Source organism: Moschus berezovskii, chromosome 16, assembly GCF_049115385.1.
Source record: "Moschus berezovskii isolate FMDL1 chromosome 16, NW_MosBer_1.0, whole genome shotgun sequence".
Taxonomy (NCBI): Eukaryota; Metazoa; Chordata; class Mammalia; order Artiodactyla; family Moschidae; genus Moschus; species Moschus berezovskii.
The window spans coordinates 38420099-38438751 of record NC_142475.1 but is presented as its reverse complement, the minus strand read 5'-3'; the positions used below and the strand labels follow the sequence as shown (position 1 = coordinate 38438751).

At 39.3% G+C, this 18653-nt stretch overlaps 1 protein-coding gene across 3 annotated transcripts in view; it reads right to left on the bottom strand.

Annotated features, from left to right (window-relative positions):
* Positions 1 to 773: 773 nt before the first annotated feature.
* Positions 774 to 18653, bottom strand: part of TPD52 (tumor protein D52) — a 132550-nt gene continuing 114670 nt past the window's right edge. For all 3 annotated transcript variants that reach the window (XM_055432467.2, XM_055432466.2, XM_055432465.2), the window contains exons 5-6: positions 8109 to 8157; positions 774 to 3553 (exon numbers count right to left, since the gene is read on the bottom strand). In XM_055432467.2, the coding sequence (XP_055288442.1) occupies positions 3434 to 3553; positions 8109 to 8157 (169 nt within the window). In that variant the 3' untranslated portion in view covers positions 774 to 3433. The remainder of the gene's footprint in view (positions 3554 to 8108; positions 8158 to 18653) is intronic.

Below are 18653 nucleotides of genomic sequence, written 5' to 3'. Positions count from 1 at the left end.
AAACCTGGAAAAATGGACTAGTGATACACTGGCAAGACAGATGAGTATAACTGTAAAGATAAGTCCTTTCAACCATAGAGATGAATGCTATCATTAAGCAAATCGTGTAGATGATGACCAGAGATTGTCCATAACCTTCAAGGATTTGGAAAAAGAGAATGCCAGAGAATAGTCAAACAGGAAAATGAGAAAATAATTAATTCCAGAAACCAAGGGGGAAACTTTCAAGGATGTTGGGATGGAGAGTGTTAACAGTGAAAGTGGCCAAGCCAGCATTTATGTATGAAGTCCTGGCAGGTGACAGGCATGTGAGTTCTTTTGGCTTTTAATTTTGGTTCATTTTTATTTCAGAATCAGAACATGGAAACTGAAACCTATGGTTTGTAGGTTTACTTAAAAGTGATAATGCTTTCTTAGTAACTGAAAACTAAATGGTCTCTATAATTAATCCAATTACAGTGGGACAATTCACTAATTAACGGCCCAGTGTCTCTCCATTACGGGTAAAAATCTGTTTTGTCATCTGGGTCTTAATATAAAGAAACATGAAGTCCTTACATAGGGCCTTATGCAGCATCTCTGGCACAAACTGAGCAAAGTCACTTACGAATGTCTTTGTGTAGTCAGCATGTAGCTTTTTTGTTTGATAAATTGATTCCATACAGCTACTCCTGGTTTTTTCTATACCTGGGATATGACAGGTCTGGATACAAGTTGTATAATTAATGGATTTACCCCTTTCCTCAGCAGATAAGTAATACATACAAAAGAACTCATGCCCAAATTATAGAATTTTTATTGTTTTCAAATACTATACAACAACAACAAAAAATAAACAGTAGTATTTCTTCATTAACAGATCCAGAAATAGTCCAAATTCAACATTTTTTCCCTCTATTTCAGTAGTTTGAATTACTACTAAAATAATCCAATGGTTTCTACTCTCTTCCTTGGATTACTTTGGCTTCATAGGTGTAAGAATTCTTGCTTTATTTCCCACAAGCTCCATAAATTAAGGACATTCCTTTGTAAGAAGGGGATAATTTTAGTAATTGTTTTCTTCTATCACACTTCTTGAATCCTTAAGTATCTGAGTTCTCACTCTTGTTGCTATGTTCTTCTAGTGTCAAACATGAAACACAGTAGAATAACCAGGATCCCTCTCTGGTGTTCTTAGTAATTACTGTGTTCTAAATTGCTTAAGTACCTGTGAATTTGTAATATTGGATCTTCCACAAAGACTACTTGGAATAAGATTTCTAAGTTGATGTGTATTTTTCTACATTTATCCTCCCTCCACTTTTTTGTTGCTTCTTTAGAGGCAGAGTGCTTTGCCATAGATAAAATCATTTCTAAATTAAGTTTAGGTAGATGTCTGTAAAAGTGTTTCTCCATTTTCTTCTTTTACAACCATCACCAGTACCCACGTACACCCATCCCACCTTCCAACCCTATCTCTATCATTTCTCCCATAAAATAAAGAGATTTGAGGATATTTCGTTTAACTAAAGAAACCGCCATCTTCTCCATTTCGCCTTATTAAAAAGACAGTAACAGGGCAGGACATCCAAGAATCAGTGTGATGAACGATGTGATAAAAGCAACGGAAAGACTAATTGGTTGAAAAAATAACTTACCAGCCTTATTGAGTAACCATAGTATCTCTTTAAAAAGACAAATGTATACACATGGACTCCTCTGGGACAATGCTTCAACAACTTTTGCCTTAAAGCCTTTTCAAGTAAATAATTTATGGTATTCTGATACCATGAAGCAATGATATAAAGCAGATGGTAAAAAACTGCCTTTTTTTTTTTGAAGCCTGGGTACCAGTTGATTATGTAATACAACAAGCTGTTTCCAGACCATTGGTCTCATAATAAATATTGAGACCTGTGCTACTGACACACAGAATTTATTAAGCTTTTCACATGTAATAGAGCATAGTATCAGTTGCATCTGAAGTGCTCACAAAAGCTCCAGCAATCAAAAAGGGCAATATGTTATTTCATAACAATCAGCACTTGTAGCTTTTCAGATTTGGTTTTTATAAGATAATTTATCCCCAACTAAATCTAGTCATGCTTTTAAAAAATGCTTTAGGTCACTCCAAACTTGGCAATTAACATTTGGCATAAACAATAATAAAACAATCACAACTTGATAAATAACAAATACAACGTTGTAGGCCATAACCATACACAGCATAAGGAAAAGAGTGGTGATGAGTAAGAAACTACTAGAGTTAATGCGAGTACCTTGGCCTCCGTGCAGATACTTCCAGAGGTTTCGGTTCATTCAGCCCTGACACTCTGTTTTCAAAGCAGGGGGCAATGCCTACAGTATCATTTTGTAATTTCTAACAAACTGAAAACAAGTAAGTAGAAAATGATGAGTTGATTTTTATTAATGCATGAAATCCTCAGGAGTTATCACCAACCCCTTAGTATAAAAATTTTTCAAGTTATATTAGTCATATAACTTGGTGTGCTTATTTTAAATGCTGCTAAATGAATTAAATGAAGACAGCGTTTCCCCTAATGCGGTTGATTTTAGCACTTTTCAGCTACCTAGATCTAAAAAAACTTTCAGGCTTTGGAACTGAATGTTTGAGGACAGTGTTCAAATTTCAACCTATTGATAATACAATATGCTTGATTTAGAATGTTACCTTATAATTTCCTCCAAAACTAAAATTTTAATCTGGTGAAAAATAAGTAGCTATAAGTGTCATAATAACCATGACACTGAAATGGTTACTGTCACAGATGGTGATAAACAAAGGGCTCCACCTTAGGTCACCTAGGATTTGGAATTACTGTACGTAATGTCACTTACAAAACTATAAGAAACTGAATATAGAGCAGATTTATTTAGTCTGGTGTCTTCAGACCCCCAAGATATAAGATACTTAATCCCCAAACGATACTCAAAAATATTTGTGTAGCTGGTAGTTCTTCCCTTGGAGGTAAAGAACATTTCACCAAAACTTTTTTAATAAGCAGGATGCAGAGCATTTTAAAGAACAGTCTAATCTAGGAATCAAATATACAGAGATTCAAAGAGGAAAAACAGAAACCTGTATAGAAGACAAAGATCAAACTGTTGGCCCACACCCAGAGCAATTGTATAAGCAATTATGATAACCCATAGCTTTTCATATCATTCTAGTGAGGATCCCCAGGTACTAGATGTGTTTTCATAGTGATGTTTCCTAAATAAAGGGGCTGAAATGCACATTAAAGGGTGTTTCCCAGGAATAGAAGTGAAGATACTTTTACATTGTTGAACCCACAAGCTATTTGGTCAAAGGAATATGTAAAGCTCAACAAAAGCACATCTGGTGGAAGTTCATGGCAATGAATGTTGACAAGATGTGCTTGGATCTCGCTCGCAGCATCTGGCAGTGAGTAGCAGAACAAAGGTGGGAGGCTCACAGGCTCTCCTGTGTCTGCTCTGGAAGAGGCTCCGTGGTGGTGGCACTAGCGCTTGCAGTTGAATTCAAGACTTCTCCGAAATCACCACCAGCAGACTTGTTTCCCCCGACTTTAGACTTTGAAAAGTTCAAAAAGGAAAAGACGTTATGAAACACACACTTTGCTGACTCTGCATAAAATAACTCAAATCTTACTTTGAAGAAAAAATAAACCAGGAGCCCGAGAGCTCAGTGATTATTATATTTGTACAGAATTTAGTACTGTTGTCATGTTCCATGCAGGTTCATAGAAAAACTTAGGCAGTTTCTGTGCTGAAAATATTCAAATTGGTAAATTCTACCCTTTTACTTTTTCCCCCTCTCTGCTTATTGTTCTTCACAGGGAAATTTATTTTTATAAATATAAAATTTTATAAGGCCTGTTATGCTAAAGAATCTACTGAACTCTCTCTATATCTAGATAACATTTTGTGAAATATTATTGAGTAAAACAAAGGAAAGAAATACATGTATGTTTCCCAGACACAGCATGATGCTCTTAACTCAGTCGTGACTGGCCACAGACTCATTAACAGTTGGAATCTAGTTGAAATTTTCGCTCTCATTCTTTTTGGCCTCCCATCCAAAATCTTTGAATTGTTTGAAAAATTTGCATGACTTGTATCCACTGTATGGTTATTAAATTTATTAAAACATTCCTTAATTATAAGAAAATGTTAAGAAGACCTCTTGCAATTTATAAGTCTAAAATAACTCCTCCCCACCACTGGTTCCTTCCTACTCCAAGGCCGTAAATGGCAGTAGCACCTCCCAGTCAGACTGCTTTGTTATCCTTGGTCATTCCCCATCTTGTTCCCCATCACTAAGTTTTTGTCTGTCACTTCTAAATTCTAAATATCTTTCAACTCTGTTCCACTGGCACTAACTCAACTCATACACCATCATCTTTGGCTGATCACAAACCTTCCTCCCACCTTGTCTCCTTCTCCAGTCTCTCTCCCCTTAGATCTGCAGGGCCAACAGTGATCTTTCTAAAATGCATAGAAGAATGCATGACACGGATTCTTTAAAATCTTTCCATGGCTTCCCACTTTTTCTTTAGCGTGGTCCACCTATCTCTCTAGCTCTGTCTCTTGCTCTATAACCTATAGCACAGTAAAGTTCCTCAAAGGGTCCCCAAAGCTTCAAACATTCCTTTCAACCTAAAGGCCTCCATTTACATTACTGCATCTTCAGAGAAGTCTCTCTGACCTTCCCTCCTGCCCAGGGTGACAGAGATTCCCACTACTGACCTCACTGCACCCTTGACCTCCACTGTCCTAGTGCTTTGTTGTTGTTGTTTAGTTACTGCTGCTGCTGCTAAGTCACTTCAGTCGTGTCCGACTCTGTGCAACCCCATAGACGGCAGCCCACCACGCTCCCCCGTCCCTGGGATTCTCCAGGCAAGAACACTGGAGTGGTTCTCCAATGCATGAAATTGAAAAGGGAAAGTGAAGTCGCTCAGTCGTGTCTGACTCTTCACGACCCCATGGACTGCAGCCTACCAGGCTCCTCCATCCATAGGATTTTCCAGGCAAGAGTACTGGAATGGGGTGCCATTGCCTTCTCCGTGTTTAGTCATTAAGTCATTTCAAACTCTTTTGCAACCCCATGAACTGTAGCCCACCAGGCTTCTCTGTCCATGGGATTTTCTAGGCAAGAATACTGGAGTGGGTTGCCATTTCTTTCTCCATGGCATCTTTTCAACTTAGGGATCGAAACTGCATCTCTTGCCTCTCCTGCATTGCAAGTGGATTCTTTACCACTGAGCCACTTGGGAAGCCCTTACCCTCCCTTTATTTTCATTGGCCATTAAATTGCCTCAACATCTTCAGAAAGCATCTGTGTCACTCGTGCTCACTGTGTTTTCCCAGTGCCCAATACGCATCTCCTGGTACATGGCAAATGCTCAAGAATCACAGTTAATGACTCAATCCAAAACCTAAATGAAAGTACAAGTAGACTCCATGTTTAACTGAATATCAATGTAAGTTAGGAAAAACTATATCTGAAGCATACAGCTTCCTTTGTGATATTTGTCTAATACATTATATGCTTTTAAAAATTACATTTTTTGAAATCTGAATGGTGCCTAGTCATATTTCAAAAACTGATTTTATAGAGTCTGAATATACTCAGGAGGAAAGTACATAGTAATGACCTGGAAGTTTCTCCTCCTCTTCATTGTTAAAAGAACAGAGGCTGCCTGGTTTTCCAACTAGTCATTTCAGAAACTAACACTCAGGGTAGATTTCAAGGAGAGACTATGACATTCCTAAAATTTTGAGAATGGAATTAGAATAAAACCTTGACTTATTGGAATGCACAGTTTGTTTTCAAGGGGTCGCAAAGAGTTGGACACGACTGAGCGACTGAACTGAACTGAACTGAAGTAGGAATTAACAAGAAGAAAGCAGGCCTCTGGTACTGACCTAGAAGAATGACTATGATGTATTTTTTTGTTCATCAAATATGTATTAAGTAGATGCAGTGTGTCAAGGACTCTTCCAGGCCACTGAAAAGCATCAGTGAGAAAAAGAACAGGGGCCTGCATTTGTGGATTCATTAGAGCATGCATGCTGGGGGCATTAAATGAACAAGTTGCAGGGCTGTGTGTACAGTGTGATTCCTTTTTGAAAAACACATTTATGTAGAAAGGGAAAAGGTGGGAGTAGTGTTTGTACATGCAAGAAAAAAAGATCTAGCTTGTGATACAGTGTTTGGTTTTCTTTCTATTAGCACACCCTGATTCTGTAATTTTAAAAAGCTGTATTTAAAAAGAAGTGACTCAGTTACAATTCTGAAAGATAAAATATGACTATTTTAAAGCTGATATATATGAAATACTTAAGATATCAGTTTTATCTTAAGATAGTAGTTTTAATTTGTTTTTTAAGTTTATTACTTATTTTGTTAAAGATATCTATAGTATTAGTTTTGGAAAAAATGAACATATGGGCTTTGTACAAACTGTGGAGAAGGTTGGACAGTGGATGGGAACAAAACGTCATTTCTCATCACTTGTGATCCTTGATGATCTTTATAGTTTCAAATATAATCTTGAAGATAATCCAATTTACAAATCATAAAGTTGATTATTATGGGCAAATGTCCATCTTCACCAAAATCAAAGCAATCAAAAAATAAGTGAATCATTAATGATCACCACAGCATCATCATAATAATAAACATGTCCAATAATTAAGGACTGAACAAACTATCCATTATAATGCTATGCAAGCAGCCGTTAAACATAATATTGAAGAATATTTAATAATATAGAAAAATGTTTATGATTTACGGTTAATTCGTTTTTGTTTTTTAATATTTATTTGGCTGCATCAGGTCTTAGTTGTAGCATACGAGATCTTCCTTGTGTCACGCAGGATCTTTCATTGTGGTGCACAGACTCCCTAATTGCGATTCTCGGGCTTAGTTGCTCCACAGCATGTGGGATCTTAGTTCCCCAACCAGGGATCTAATCTACATCCATTGCGTTGCAAGGCAGATTCTTAACCACTGGACCATCAGGGAAGTCCCTGGTTAATTTTTTTTAAAGTGTAACAGTATAGTCCTACAACATATCACTGTTTCTGGGTTGTAGGACCATATATTTGTGTTTTATTTTTTGTGCGTTTCTATAATACTTAGGCCACCTCATGCGAAGAGCTGACTCATTGGAAAAGACCCTGATGCGGGGAGGGATTGGGGGCATGAGGAGAAAGGGATGACAGAGGATGAGATGGCTGGATGGCATCACCGACTCAATGGACATGAGTTTGGGTCAACTCTGGGAATTGGTGATGGACAGAGAGGCCTGGCGTGCTGCGATTCACAGGGTCACAAAGAGTTGGACACGACTGAGCGACTGAACTGAACTGAACTGATATTGTTTTCAGTTTTCTACAACGAGATTTGTATTACATTTTGTCCAATTACAAAAGTATATGAAGTGAATAATACAAAAAGCAGCACAAACTTCTGAAGTACTACTTTAAAATATATGTTTCTTTTCAGCACTCATGCTGTCATACTACAATATATACTTTAAAAAATTTATTAAGAGTATGTATCACCTTGGTTGGTTTAGTCGCTAAGTCATGTCCAACCATTGCGACCCCATGGACTGTAGCCTGCCAGGGTCCTCTGTCCATGGGATTCTCCAGGCAAGAATACTGGAGTGGGTTGCCATTTTCTTCTCCAGTATATCACCTTCAGTTCAGTTCAGTTCAGTCGTGTCCGACTCTTTGCGACCCCATGAATCACAGCACGCCAGGCCTCCCTGTCCATCACCAACTCCCGGAGTTCACTCAACTTCATGTCCATCGAGTCGGTGATGCCATCCAGCCATCTCATCCTCTGTCGTCCCCTTCTCCTCCTGCCCCCAATCCCTCCCAGCATCAGGGTCTTTTCCAGTGAGTCAACTCTTCCCGTGAGGTGGCAAAAGTATTGAAACTTCAGCTTTAGCATCAGTCATTCCAGTGAACACCCAGGACTGATCTCCTTTAGAATGGACTGGTTGGATATCACCTTAAATATCTTTAAATATTTTTGAAATTCTAATTTGAATAATCTACCCACAACAAAGAAAGTTCAGGCACCAAACAACAGAAAGACCCTGTTCTTTACTTGCCTTTAAGTTTTCAACCTTTTCTTCAAATGATTTGAAAGTTGGGGAGTTTCTATGGAGAGAAAAGAAAAACAAATAAAATCACATACACTGAACAAAAATTTCAACAATTCAGAAAACATTATTAGTTGACTGTATTCCCCTTGGCCATTATTCTCAATCAGCAGAAGAACACATAAACCATATGTAACACCTGTACCATAGGCATACATACAAATGGTGTCTTACTATGTGAGATTATCAACTTCTGTTCCCAGATTTCTACAACAATCTTTTTGATTCTTTGAACAGAGCCAGTGTTAAACATACAGATAAAATACATGTGTGAGAAGCGGGAACAAAGTCAGGTACAACACTGAGTCTATCACTTCCTCAACCAACTTGTCACCGTATAAGAAAAAGCCACTGTTAGCTCAGTCTGATTTTGGTTAAAGTGCTACAGTCTAGAACTAATGTTTAAATTCATATGTTGCCTGGCAACATTTCTACCTGAACCCACATCAGCTCAGCAGGACAAGCAAACCACAGGAGGTTCCACACCAGGGATCCTGGTTCCCAGGAGCAGCATAACAGCAGAAACAGAGACCAAAAGGAAGGGAGAGACCAAAATCCAGGAAACTGGATTTGGCCACTTCACAAAGCTGCCGCAGCTAACAGAGGCTCTCCCAGCCCACAGAAAGCCTCTCCTGCGCCTTCACATTCACCCACATTAGTTAGGAAGGATCACAGCACCTGTGTGTCGCTTTCAGCTGGGTTTCCAAAGCTTTTATACTACCCACATGACCCCCAATATCCTTCCTGCTACCATGATGAAATAGAAGAAGGAAAAATGGGCTTCCCCCTTCCCACCATGGTGATGGGCAGTCGGTCCCAAAGGGTGATTCCCCAGACCAGCTGTATCAATAGCCCTTGGGAAATTGTTAGCAAAGCAAATTTTCAGGTCCCACCCCAGGCTTACGGAATCAGAAAGTCAACATGGGCCCACCAGGCAGGGACGTTTAATAAACCCTCCAGGTAATTCCGATGTACACTAAATTTCAAGTCAAGCATACATCGTTGAAAAATTCTCTGCCTCTATTGAGAGGTCAGGTGAGGTAGTAAAAGGTGCCACTTGCAAGTGCTTACTGATTAAAGAGGACACTAGAATGAGATCCCAGTTGGTTCCAGATATCACAATGGGATGAGGGAGGTAGAAATGGGGAGGATGAGAGAAACAGAGACTGTAACTAAAGCTAATGTGAATGGAGGTGGGCCACCTACATCCATGAAAAGAAAAGGTTGATCAGATGAGCAGTGTTCAATTTTTTTTTAATTAAACAGATTCCAGAATGAAACAATTTAATAGGTTTACAAAATAAAGTAGAAATAATAATTCCTTTTTAAAGTCACAAACACTTAATGGATTTCTTAACACCAGCCTAAAAACACTGGGAGGACCAACTGAAAGCTGGTAACAGTTTTCACAGCTTGTTTAGAGCAGACTTCTAGCTCCTACTTCGGAACAGTTTAAGAGAAACATCTGGATAAACTGTAAGAAAGCATCAGACCAACTACATTTTGTGAAAATATACTTTACCTCATAGCAGGCATGCTAATTGAGTGTTGAATGGAGCGTATACTAAGAGGCAGCATTAAAAAGAGACAGAAATGGAGTTAGTAAAGTGGCGATTAGATAGTTTAAAAAGCAAACAAAACTTAGTTTTCTAGAATCTTGTTCTTCTGGCACCATAAAAAATTACTTGCTTTTTGAGGTGGAGGGGATCAAAGTTAGCACAACATAACTTTTATTCATGAGCCAATTTGATTCCAGTAGTTCATAATTCAGCTAATAAATCAACTTGGCATTTTTATAGCACTCTGAAAACTGTCGAGTGCTTTCACCAGTACCTATAAGGCATCTGGCATCAAGGCTCAAGAGTTAATAATTTATAGGTCACAGCAGAATCATAAATGGAACTTAGGTCTTTGAACTCCTAATCCAGTGTTCACCACCTCCTCTCAAAAGATGAAGCACACACATACAGGTACGTACACACACACACACACAAACATACAGGTACGTGTACACACACACACGCAAGACCACTGAGGAGTTCCTGCAGCCATCATTCTCCCACACATTTGGTACTAGAACAGGAAGGTTTCAGAGTCACTATTTGACAACTTCAAGTGACTTTAAAATGACATATCACTTCTGAGTAGCAGTAGTCAGTTTTCTAGTAAGAAACCTGTACTTGCTCTTAATTAAACTGTCCTTATAGGCCATTCAAATAACATTTGGCCCCTTGTCATTATACAACTTGCAGTTGTCAATCAGCCTTGCGCATACGCCTATTTTCATTCCCTTTCCTGACTGGTGGTGGGTACAAGCCCTATTCTGCACAGGGCAGACTCAAGAGGAGGAGACGGGGAGTATAAAAAGGGAAGCAGAGAGCGATCACTGCCACTCCTTTGCGGTCAGCCTGCTCCCATGTCTTGGGAATGTACTGTCCCTTCTGTTTAATAAAAGAACTGTAACTGCGCTGTAACCAGTCAGTCGTTTCGAATCCTTGCTACATTGAGATAGGAACTGAGAAATCCTGTCTGTGTGAGCTGTAATTAGTCTATCATCCCAAATCTTTGTTACGACGAGACAAGAACAGAGGGAGAGAGATAAATCGACCTGACATGAAGCTGCCTCTATTGCCACAGCCACCTTGCCCAAGCCACCTTCTACCATCAGCAGAGTTCCACCCACCAAAATTAATCTTCTGGTAATCTACAAATTGTTTAGACTAAATTAAAAGAAAAACAAAACTATTTGATACAATTAAGATTCTTATCCTGGGATTGTGTAATTAAAACACTAAGGCGCTAATCAGTTAGTGGTAGGCACTTGAGCTAAAAACTCACGGAGGCTTTGCTGTTGAAGAAGATATTTTGGGGAAACCGGTAAAAGTTGTAAGAATACAGAGGAAGCCAATTCCCAAAGAAAGATTTGTATATGAGCAGAGAGGAAGAGGAAAGGAAGGAGAGATGACCATGAAGAAAAGAGGGCTCAAGTGGGAGAGAAAGGAGTTTCTTGGTTTCTTTAGACTCTAGAAGCTACCTTGGCTTCTAACACCTTTCCAATCTGCAGGACTAGTCTGGAGGGGGCTGGGCTTGCTTCCTTGCCTTGTCTTGAATTCCAAAACAACGTTTATTCTGTGCAACGCCTTTCCCTTTTTAGGTGAGCAAAGTCACAGTTTTCTATTCTTCTTAACTAAAAGACTTTTCACTAGAACATTTTGGCAGAAATAATCAAATTCTGGCAAAAGAAAGTACATCATGGCTAAGCCAGTGATAAGTTGTTTGTCCACAGGACTCACACAGTGAATTCCATAGTATCAACAATATGAGAAAATGGGTGAATAAGTACAAATTCAGAAATGGACAGTTAATTCTGGTAATTATCCCTAAGTACCTACATAAAAGATCATTTTCTCCAGTGGCCATCTGGTGTGTTCCATGCCCCTTTAAACCAGGAGACAAGTTAGTTTAAAGGAACTAGGACAAAGGCAGAGTGAGGAGAAAGATCATAAAAGTGAATTAATTCTAGATGCATCAAGTTGACTATGAAGTCAACATCCAGGGCACAAGTCAATTCAGGATTATACTCCATAAGAAACAAGTCCTGATCGTAAAAGTTGAAAAACTGAATTGTAAATGTCACCTGGAATTTTCAGGGGATAAAGAATTAAAACAGGAAAGCAGTGGGGAGCTATGCATGACTCATCAAGGGGTCCTCCCTGGATTAGGTAAGAGAAGAATGGTGGTGGAGCATCATTGAGAGGGGACATCCTGGGGAGAGGGGAAACTGACCAATAGGGTAAACACTTAGGAGAAGACTCAATAATGTTGAAAATACAGACAACTTTTAAAAAATATTTTGTTTTTACAACATTATCAGAGAAAAGTACTACCAATACGCTTCCAAGAAAACCAAAGTAGAAATGATAATTTGGGAGCCTTTTAACTTATTAAGTGCTGAGCAGATGCCAAAGACGTTTGTAACATGACCGAAAGAATGTTAAAAACAATCTCTTTGAGAATTCTAAGAAATAGTACAGCATATCCTGTAGAGGATTTTAGGGTCCTTTATGGGATATTGACAAAGTCACTCTTGCTGGTATTGCATTTCAATCAGCAGCTATGGCAGATAAAGAATTTAAACATTTGAGTACCATGAAGGATGCACTCACTAAATACATGTAAGTGCGAATATGTAACAAAAAGCCAGGAAGTAATTACAATAAGGTGTTCATTTTGTGATAAACACAGTTGAATTTCTGTATGTGTTACTTTTCACAATAAGAAAAGATTAAAGCGAACAGAGAATGAAATCAGTTAGAGTAATACAAAGTCAAGGTGTCCCCATTTTTGAAGTAGCCATTACAGCAGCAAGAACAAGCAGTGCATATTAATTTCAAGTCCAACCACGGTTTCTCTACCTGAACATCTCTACAACCCATATTCAAATGAAATTCTATTTTATTGGTGGCTAGTCTGTAATCTAACAATCGGTCAGCTGTCTTGGTATTCCTAGCTTCCCTATGCAAGGCTCCACAAAGTTTCAACTTGCTTCAATTTACATATCACCTCCAATTTCACTGATGTTCAGATATAATATGGAAAACTTCAAAAGCAAAAAGCCACGTTGCTACTGGACCAGAACTGTCTCTAATATATGTTAATATATTGGGAAGATTAGCTAGCATCTATAAAGCAAATTCTGTTGCAAGTTTCTCCAACTGGATTTCAACCCTTAAAGATGGTAACCTACAATCAAAGCAGGAATTAAATCTGGATTCCTCAAAATACTAAAGGAAAAAAATCAAAGAGGACAACCTGACTCTCACTCAGACACAATAAGTATTTTACAATCTAATATTTACTCTTATTTTGGAAGTTATTCTTTTAAAAAGATGAATTGACTTTTTAAATTTTTGTTGTTTCTTACACAGTTGTTTGAACTTTTCATCCCTAATAATATTACAGGGGAAGGAGTAGAAGGAAAAGGAGAAGGAAGAATGTAGCAAATGACAGACAAAGAAGAGAGGCTGGTCAACATGTCTCAAAGCATACTGTGTGCCAAGCATGCTTTTAAGAGCCATCCATGTATTATTATTCCCTTTTGCCCTCAAAATAATCTCTTTATCACAGGTGATGAACCAAAGTAACTGCCAGACAGTGGCTGGAGGGTCAAAGTCTTAAGCTATCATTGCCCTGGGGAGAAAGAACAAGGCAGAGGGGACCACAGGCTCCTGAACTCATGTGTCCCTGGGTTCAAGTCCTGGCCTTCAGCCAGATGTCTGTGTGACCCTGGGGAAGTCACTTAACCTCTCTGTGGCTCAGTTTTCCTCATCTGAAAACTCAAAAAACTAACAGTACCTACTATAACTGTTTACCATTGTATTATTATTACAGATGACTTTACTTTTATTTATTTATGTATTTGGCTATGTTGGGTCTTAGTTATTGCACGCAAGACCTCCTTTGCATCATTCAGGATCTTTTGTAGGACCCCCACGGACTCTCTAATTGTGGTGTGCATCCCCATGGCATATGGGATCTTAGTTCCCGACCATGAATTGAACATGTGTACCCTGCATTGCAAGGCAGATTCTTTTCCACTGGACCACTAGGGAAGTCCCTACAGATGACTTTAACTGAAACACACATTAATACTTATCTAAGATTATATCCTTTAAAACTATCAAATTTCACCCAGCTATTATTTTGGTTGGTAACTCAAACCCTACAGTCCAGGACAGTGCCTGGCACAAAGCTGTCATTCTATAAATACTTTTGAATTAAAGAACAAATGAATAAATAACTGCAGCAACTGAAATTAGGATGTATGAGCATGAAAGATAGGAAAGTGCATTAAAGTTTTTCAAATTCTGGAACTTTCCTGGTGGTCCAGTGGTTAAGATGCCACGCCTTCAATGCAGGAGGCCCAGGTTCAGTACCTGGTCAGGGAACTAGACCCCACATGCCACAGCTAACATCTGGCACAGCCACATAAATTTTTTAAAAAACCTTTACAAATTCAAATCAAAAGGAACCCTATTACAACAAAGAGATCATTTCTTATTAAGTGGTAGAAATTTTCAGCAAAATGGAATCGTCTGGAATAACTTGAATGAACCCCAAACCAATTTTAAAAAATTAGAGGTTTACATGAAGAGACTCACAGGCCAAAAGGAGAAGGTTCCTTTGAAGAGAAAGGCAATTCCTCCTGAACATATCAGAAATATTTGTCTAATGAGGCTGCTGAATTATTAGAGCATGCCCTTAATAACATGAACGTCAATTAAAAACCTGCACCAAGTGAAATGAAAACACTCCTTTAAAGTTTCTCTCAACAAAAATAAAGGCATCAGTCCATGTTTATCATGTATGTGCAGAAACAAGCCAATAGCAGAGGAGTGACTATGAACACACCACCTTGGACAAGACGTCTGTCCTCAGAGGGCTCCTCTGGCCTGCGGCTGGCACCTGTGAGGTTGCCAAAAACAGACATCTCTCTCTCTCTTCCTCCTTTCTTCTCTCCTCTTCACCTCTCACTCCTTCTCCCCATCCCTCCCTTCCTCTTCCTCTTCCTTACTCACCCACCCAAGGCATAGACAATATCTACACCTCAAGTGCTAACTTATTAACTGATACTGTATTAATAGTACAATCAAAACTGTTGCCGGCTCTAACAATGCAAGTCAGCAGAATGCCCACAATTCCATCAGAGACTGAAATCCTCGCCACAGGTCATCTGGTTTAGCATGAACTTGGAACAAAGGGTAGTCAACAGGATTACCCAACTACTGCAAGCCCTGGCAAAAAGGGGCCCCTGCATCCATCTCCGTGAGACGAAAGGCCATGCTGCCCAGATGGAAACCCTCAAGCCCGCTGCCCATGCTCCCCTTCTGGCACAGGTCTTGGGGGCGTGTGGTCAGTATTTGCCTCTGTGCCTCACTCACCTAAAAAGATGTAGATTTTTTATACATGTTTTCTATTATATACGTTTTATATATTCCTATATGTTTTCATATATTTTCTATTATATATAAATCAGATTACAATCAGGACACCATGATCGAGAAAATATTTTTTAAAGTGAAATTAACTCAACTGAGAGTTGAGTTCAGTTCAGGCACTCAGTCTTGTCCAACTCTTTGTGACCCATGAACTGCAGCACGGCAGGCTTCTCTGTCCATCACCAACTTCCAGAGCTTGCTCAAACTCATGTCCATCAAGTCGGTGATGCCATCCAGTCATCTCATCCTCTGTCGTCCCTTTCTCCTCCTGCTTTTGATCTTTCCCAGCATCAGGGTCTTTTCAAATGAATCATCACTTCACGTCAGGTGGCCAAATGACTGGAGTTTCAGCTTCAGCATCAGTCCTTCCAATGAATATTCAGCACTAATTTCCTTTAGGATGGACTGGTTGGATCTCCCTGCTGTCCAAGGGACTCTCAAGAGTCTTCCCCAACACCACAGTTCAAAAGCATCAATTCTTCACTGCTCAGCTTTCTTTATGGTCCTACTCTCACATCCATACATGACTCCTGGAAAAACCATAGCTTTGACTAGACAAACTTCTGTTGGCAAAGTAATCTCTCTGCTTTTAAATATTCTGTCTATGTTGGTCATAGCTTTTCTTCCAAGGAGCAAATGTCTTTTAATTTCATGGCTGCAGTCACCATCTGCATTGATTTTGGAGCGAAAAAAATAAAGTCTTGTCACTGTTTCCATTGTTTTCCCATCTATTTGCTGTGAAGTGATTGGACTGGATGCCTTGATCTTAGTTTTCTGAATGTTGAGTTTTAAGTCAACTTTTCCACTCTCCTCTTTCACTTTCATCAAGAGGCTCTTTAGTTCTTCTTTACTTTCTGCCATAAGGGCGGTATCATCTGCATATCTGAGGTTATTGATATTTCTCCTGGCAATCTTGATTCCAGCTTGTGCTACATCCAGTCCAGCATATCTCATAATGTATTCAGCATAAAAGTTAAATAAGCAGGGTGACAATATGCAGCCTTGACGTACTCCTTTCCCGATTTGGAATCAGTCTGTTGTACCATGTCCAGTTCTAACTGTTGCCTCTTGACCTGCATACAGATTTCTCAGAAGGCAGGTCACGTGGTCTGGTATTCCCATCTCTTGAAGAATTGTCCACAGTTTGTTGTGATCCACACAGTCAAAGGCTTTGGTGTAGTCACTAAAGCAGAAGTAAGTGTTTTTCTGGAACGCTCTTGCTTTTTCAATGATCCAACGGATCCACATGCTAGCATGTGAGATGAGTGCAATTGTGTGGTAGTTTGAGCATTCTTTGGCATTGCCTTCCTTTGGGATTGGAATGAAGACTGACCTTTTCCAGTCCTGTGGCCTTGCTGAGTTTTCCAAATGTGCTGGCATATTGAGTGCAGCACTTTCACAGCATCATCTTTCAAGACTTGAAATAGCTCAACTGGAATTCCATCACCTCCACTAGCTTTGTTCGCAGGGATGCTTCCTAAGGCCCACCTGACTTCACCAGGATGTCTGGCTCTAGGTGAGTGATCACACCATCGTGGTTATCTGGGTCATGAAGATCTTTTTTGTACAGTTCTTCTGTGTATTCTTGCCACCTCATCTTAATATATTTTGCTTCTGTTAGGTCCATACCATTTCTGTCCTTTATTGTGCCCATCTTTGCATGAAATGTTGCCTTGGTATCTCAAACTTTCTTGAAGAGATCTCTAGTCTTTCCCATTGTATTATTTTCCTCTTATTTCTTTGCACTGATCACTGAGGATGATTTTCTTATCTCTCCTTGCTATTTTTTGGAACTCTTCATTCAAATGGGTACATCTTTCCTTTTCTCCTTTGCCTTTCACTTCTTTTCTCAGCTATCTGTAAGGCCTCCTCAGACAACCATTTTGCCCTTTTGCATTTTTCTTGGAGATGGTCTTGATCACTGCCTCCTGTACATTGTCATGAACCTTCATCCATATTTCTTCAGGCACTCTGTCTATCAGATATAATCCCTTGAATCTGTTTGTCACTTTCACTGTATAATCGTAAGGGATTTGATTTAGGTCATACCTATTCAGGTCTAGTGGTTTTCCCTACTTTGTTCAATTTAAATATGAATTTGGCAATAAGGAATCCAGGATCTCAGCCACAGTCTGTTCCCGGTCTTGTTTTTGCTGACTGTATAGAGCCTCTCCATCACCCTCTGCAATGTCCCATACTGTCTGTGGAGTGAGTTTCTCTCTAAATAAACCTACTTCTCATTTTTCACTTTGTCTCTCACTGGATTCTTTCTGAGATGAAACATCAAGAACCTGAGCTTTATTAGGTCCTGAAACCAGATGCCAACGACTAAGGGCTTTACTCAACTTTTAACCTGTAAGAAATAATTGCAAAATGTAGCTCTCTTACATCTCCCACTTCCAAGTTGTAATATGAAGCCTAACTTTAACCAGGACCTGCACTGATACATAATATACTGATATGCAAAGAATACATTATTCATTAATAACTGGACTGAAAATGTTAGAGTATGGTATTAATTGAATTTTTTAAATGAAATTAAAAAAAGGGACTGTGTAAGCGGCAAGAGCCACCCAACTCATATTATTTCCAATGAATTAATAAGAGCATATACTGAGCCATACTTAGGTACATTTGCTTAATCTTCTCAAAGGTATTCAGAAAAAACAGTGGTATGAACTGATGAAATCCTTCTTCAACAGCACTTACATAGTTTTATTATTTTTGTTTATATTACACCTACTGTTGTTTTATAATCAACTATGAACAGGGCTCTTCCATTCTTTCAATGCTGTCCACACCACACAGCATGCGGGATCTTAGTTCCCTGCTGGACAGTGGTTAAGAATCCACCTTGCAGTGCAGAGGACGTGGGTTCGATCCCCAGTCAGGGAATTAAGATTCCACATGCCCCAGAGCAATGAAACCCAAGTGCCACAACAACTGAGCCTGCATGAAACAATGACGATACCAAGGGCTGCAACCAAGACCCAAGGCAGCCCAATAAATACAAACAGCAATAATAAGGCCACACGACACAGCATGCAGGATTTTAGTTCTCCAACCAGGGGTTGAAGCTGTGCCCTGGGAATGCAGCCCCTTACTGGACCACCAGGGAAGTCCCAGGGCTCTTCCAGTCTTAACTCATTCCTGGGCCCCACCTCCCTTCCCCCATTCCATGCACTCAAAGATTTAAAGCTCTTTCTTAATAAGAACTGTGTCTGGTATAGGCTATAGCCTTTGCAGCCATCCACGGTGTACACCTCAATGTTAGCAGAATGGCTTATGTGAGTGAACACATCCTCACATGACCCCATAACGTTAGATAAAATTCTCTTAATAGTTTCCTAAAGCACTTAGGCCATTTTCAGTTGAACACCAAAGATACAGAATTGATTCCTATCACTGATTTCTTGGTTTTTTTCAAAGCACAATTCTAACAGTAAATAGTTTAACACTCAAGAGTTTGTTTATCTCCCTGACTTACTCTTTCAGA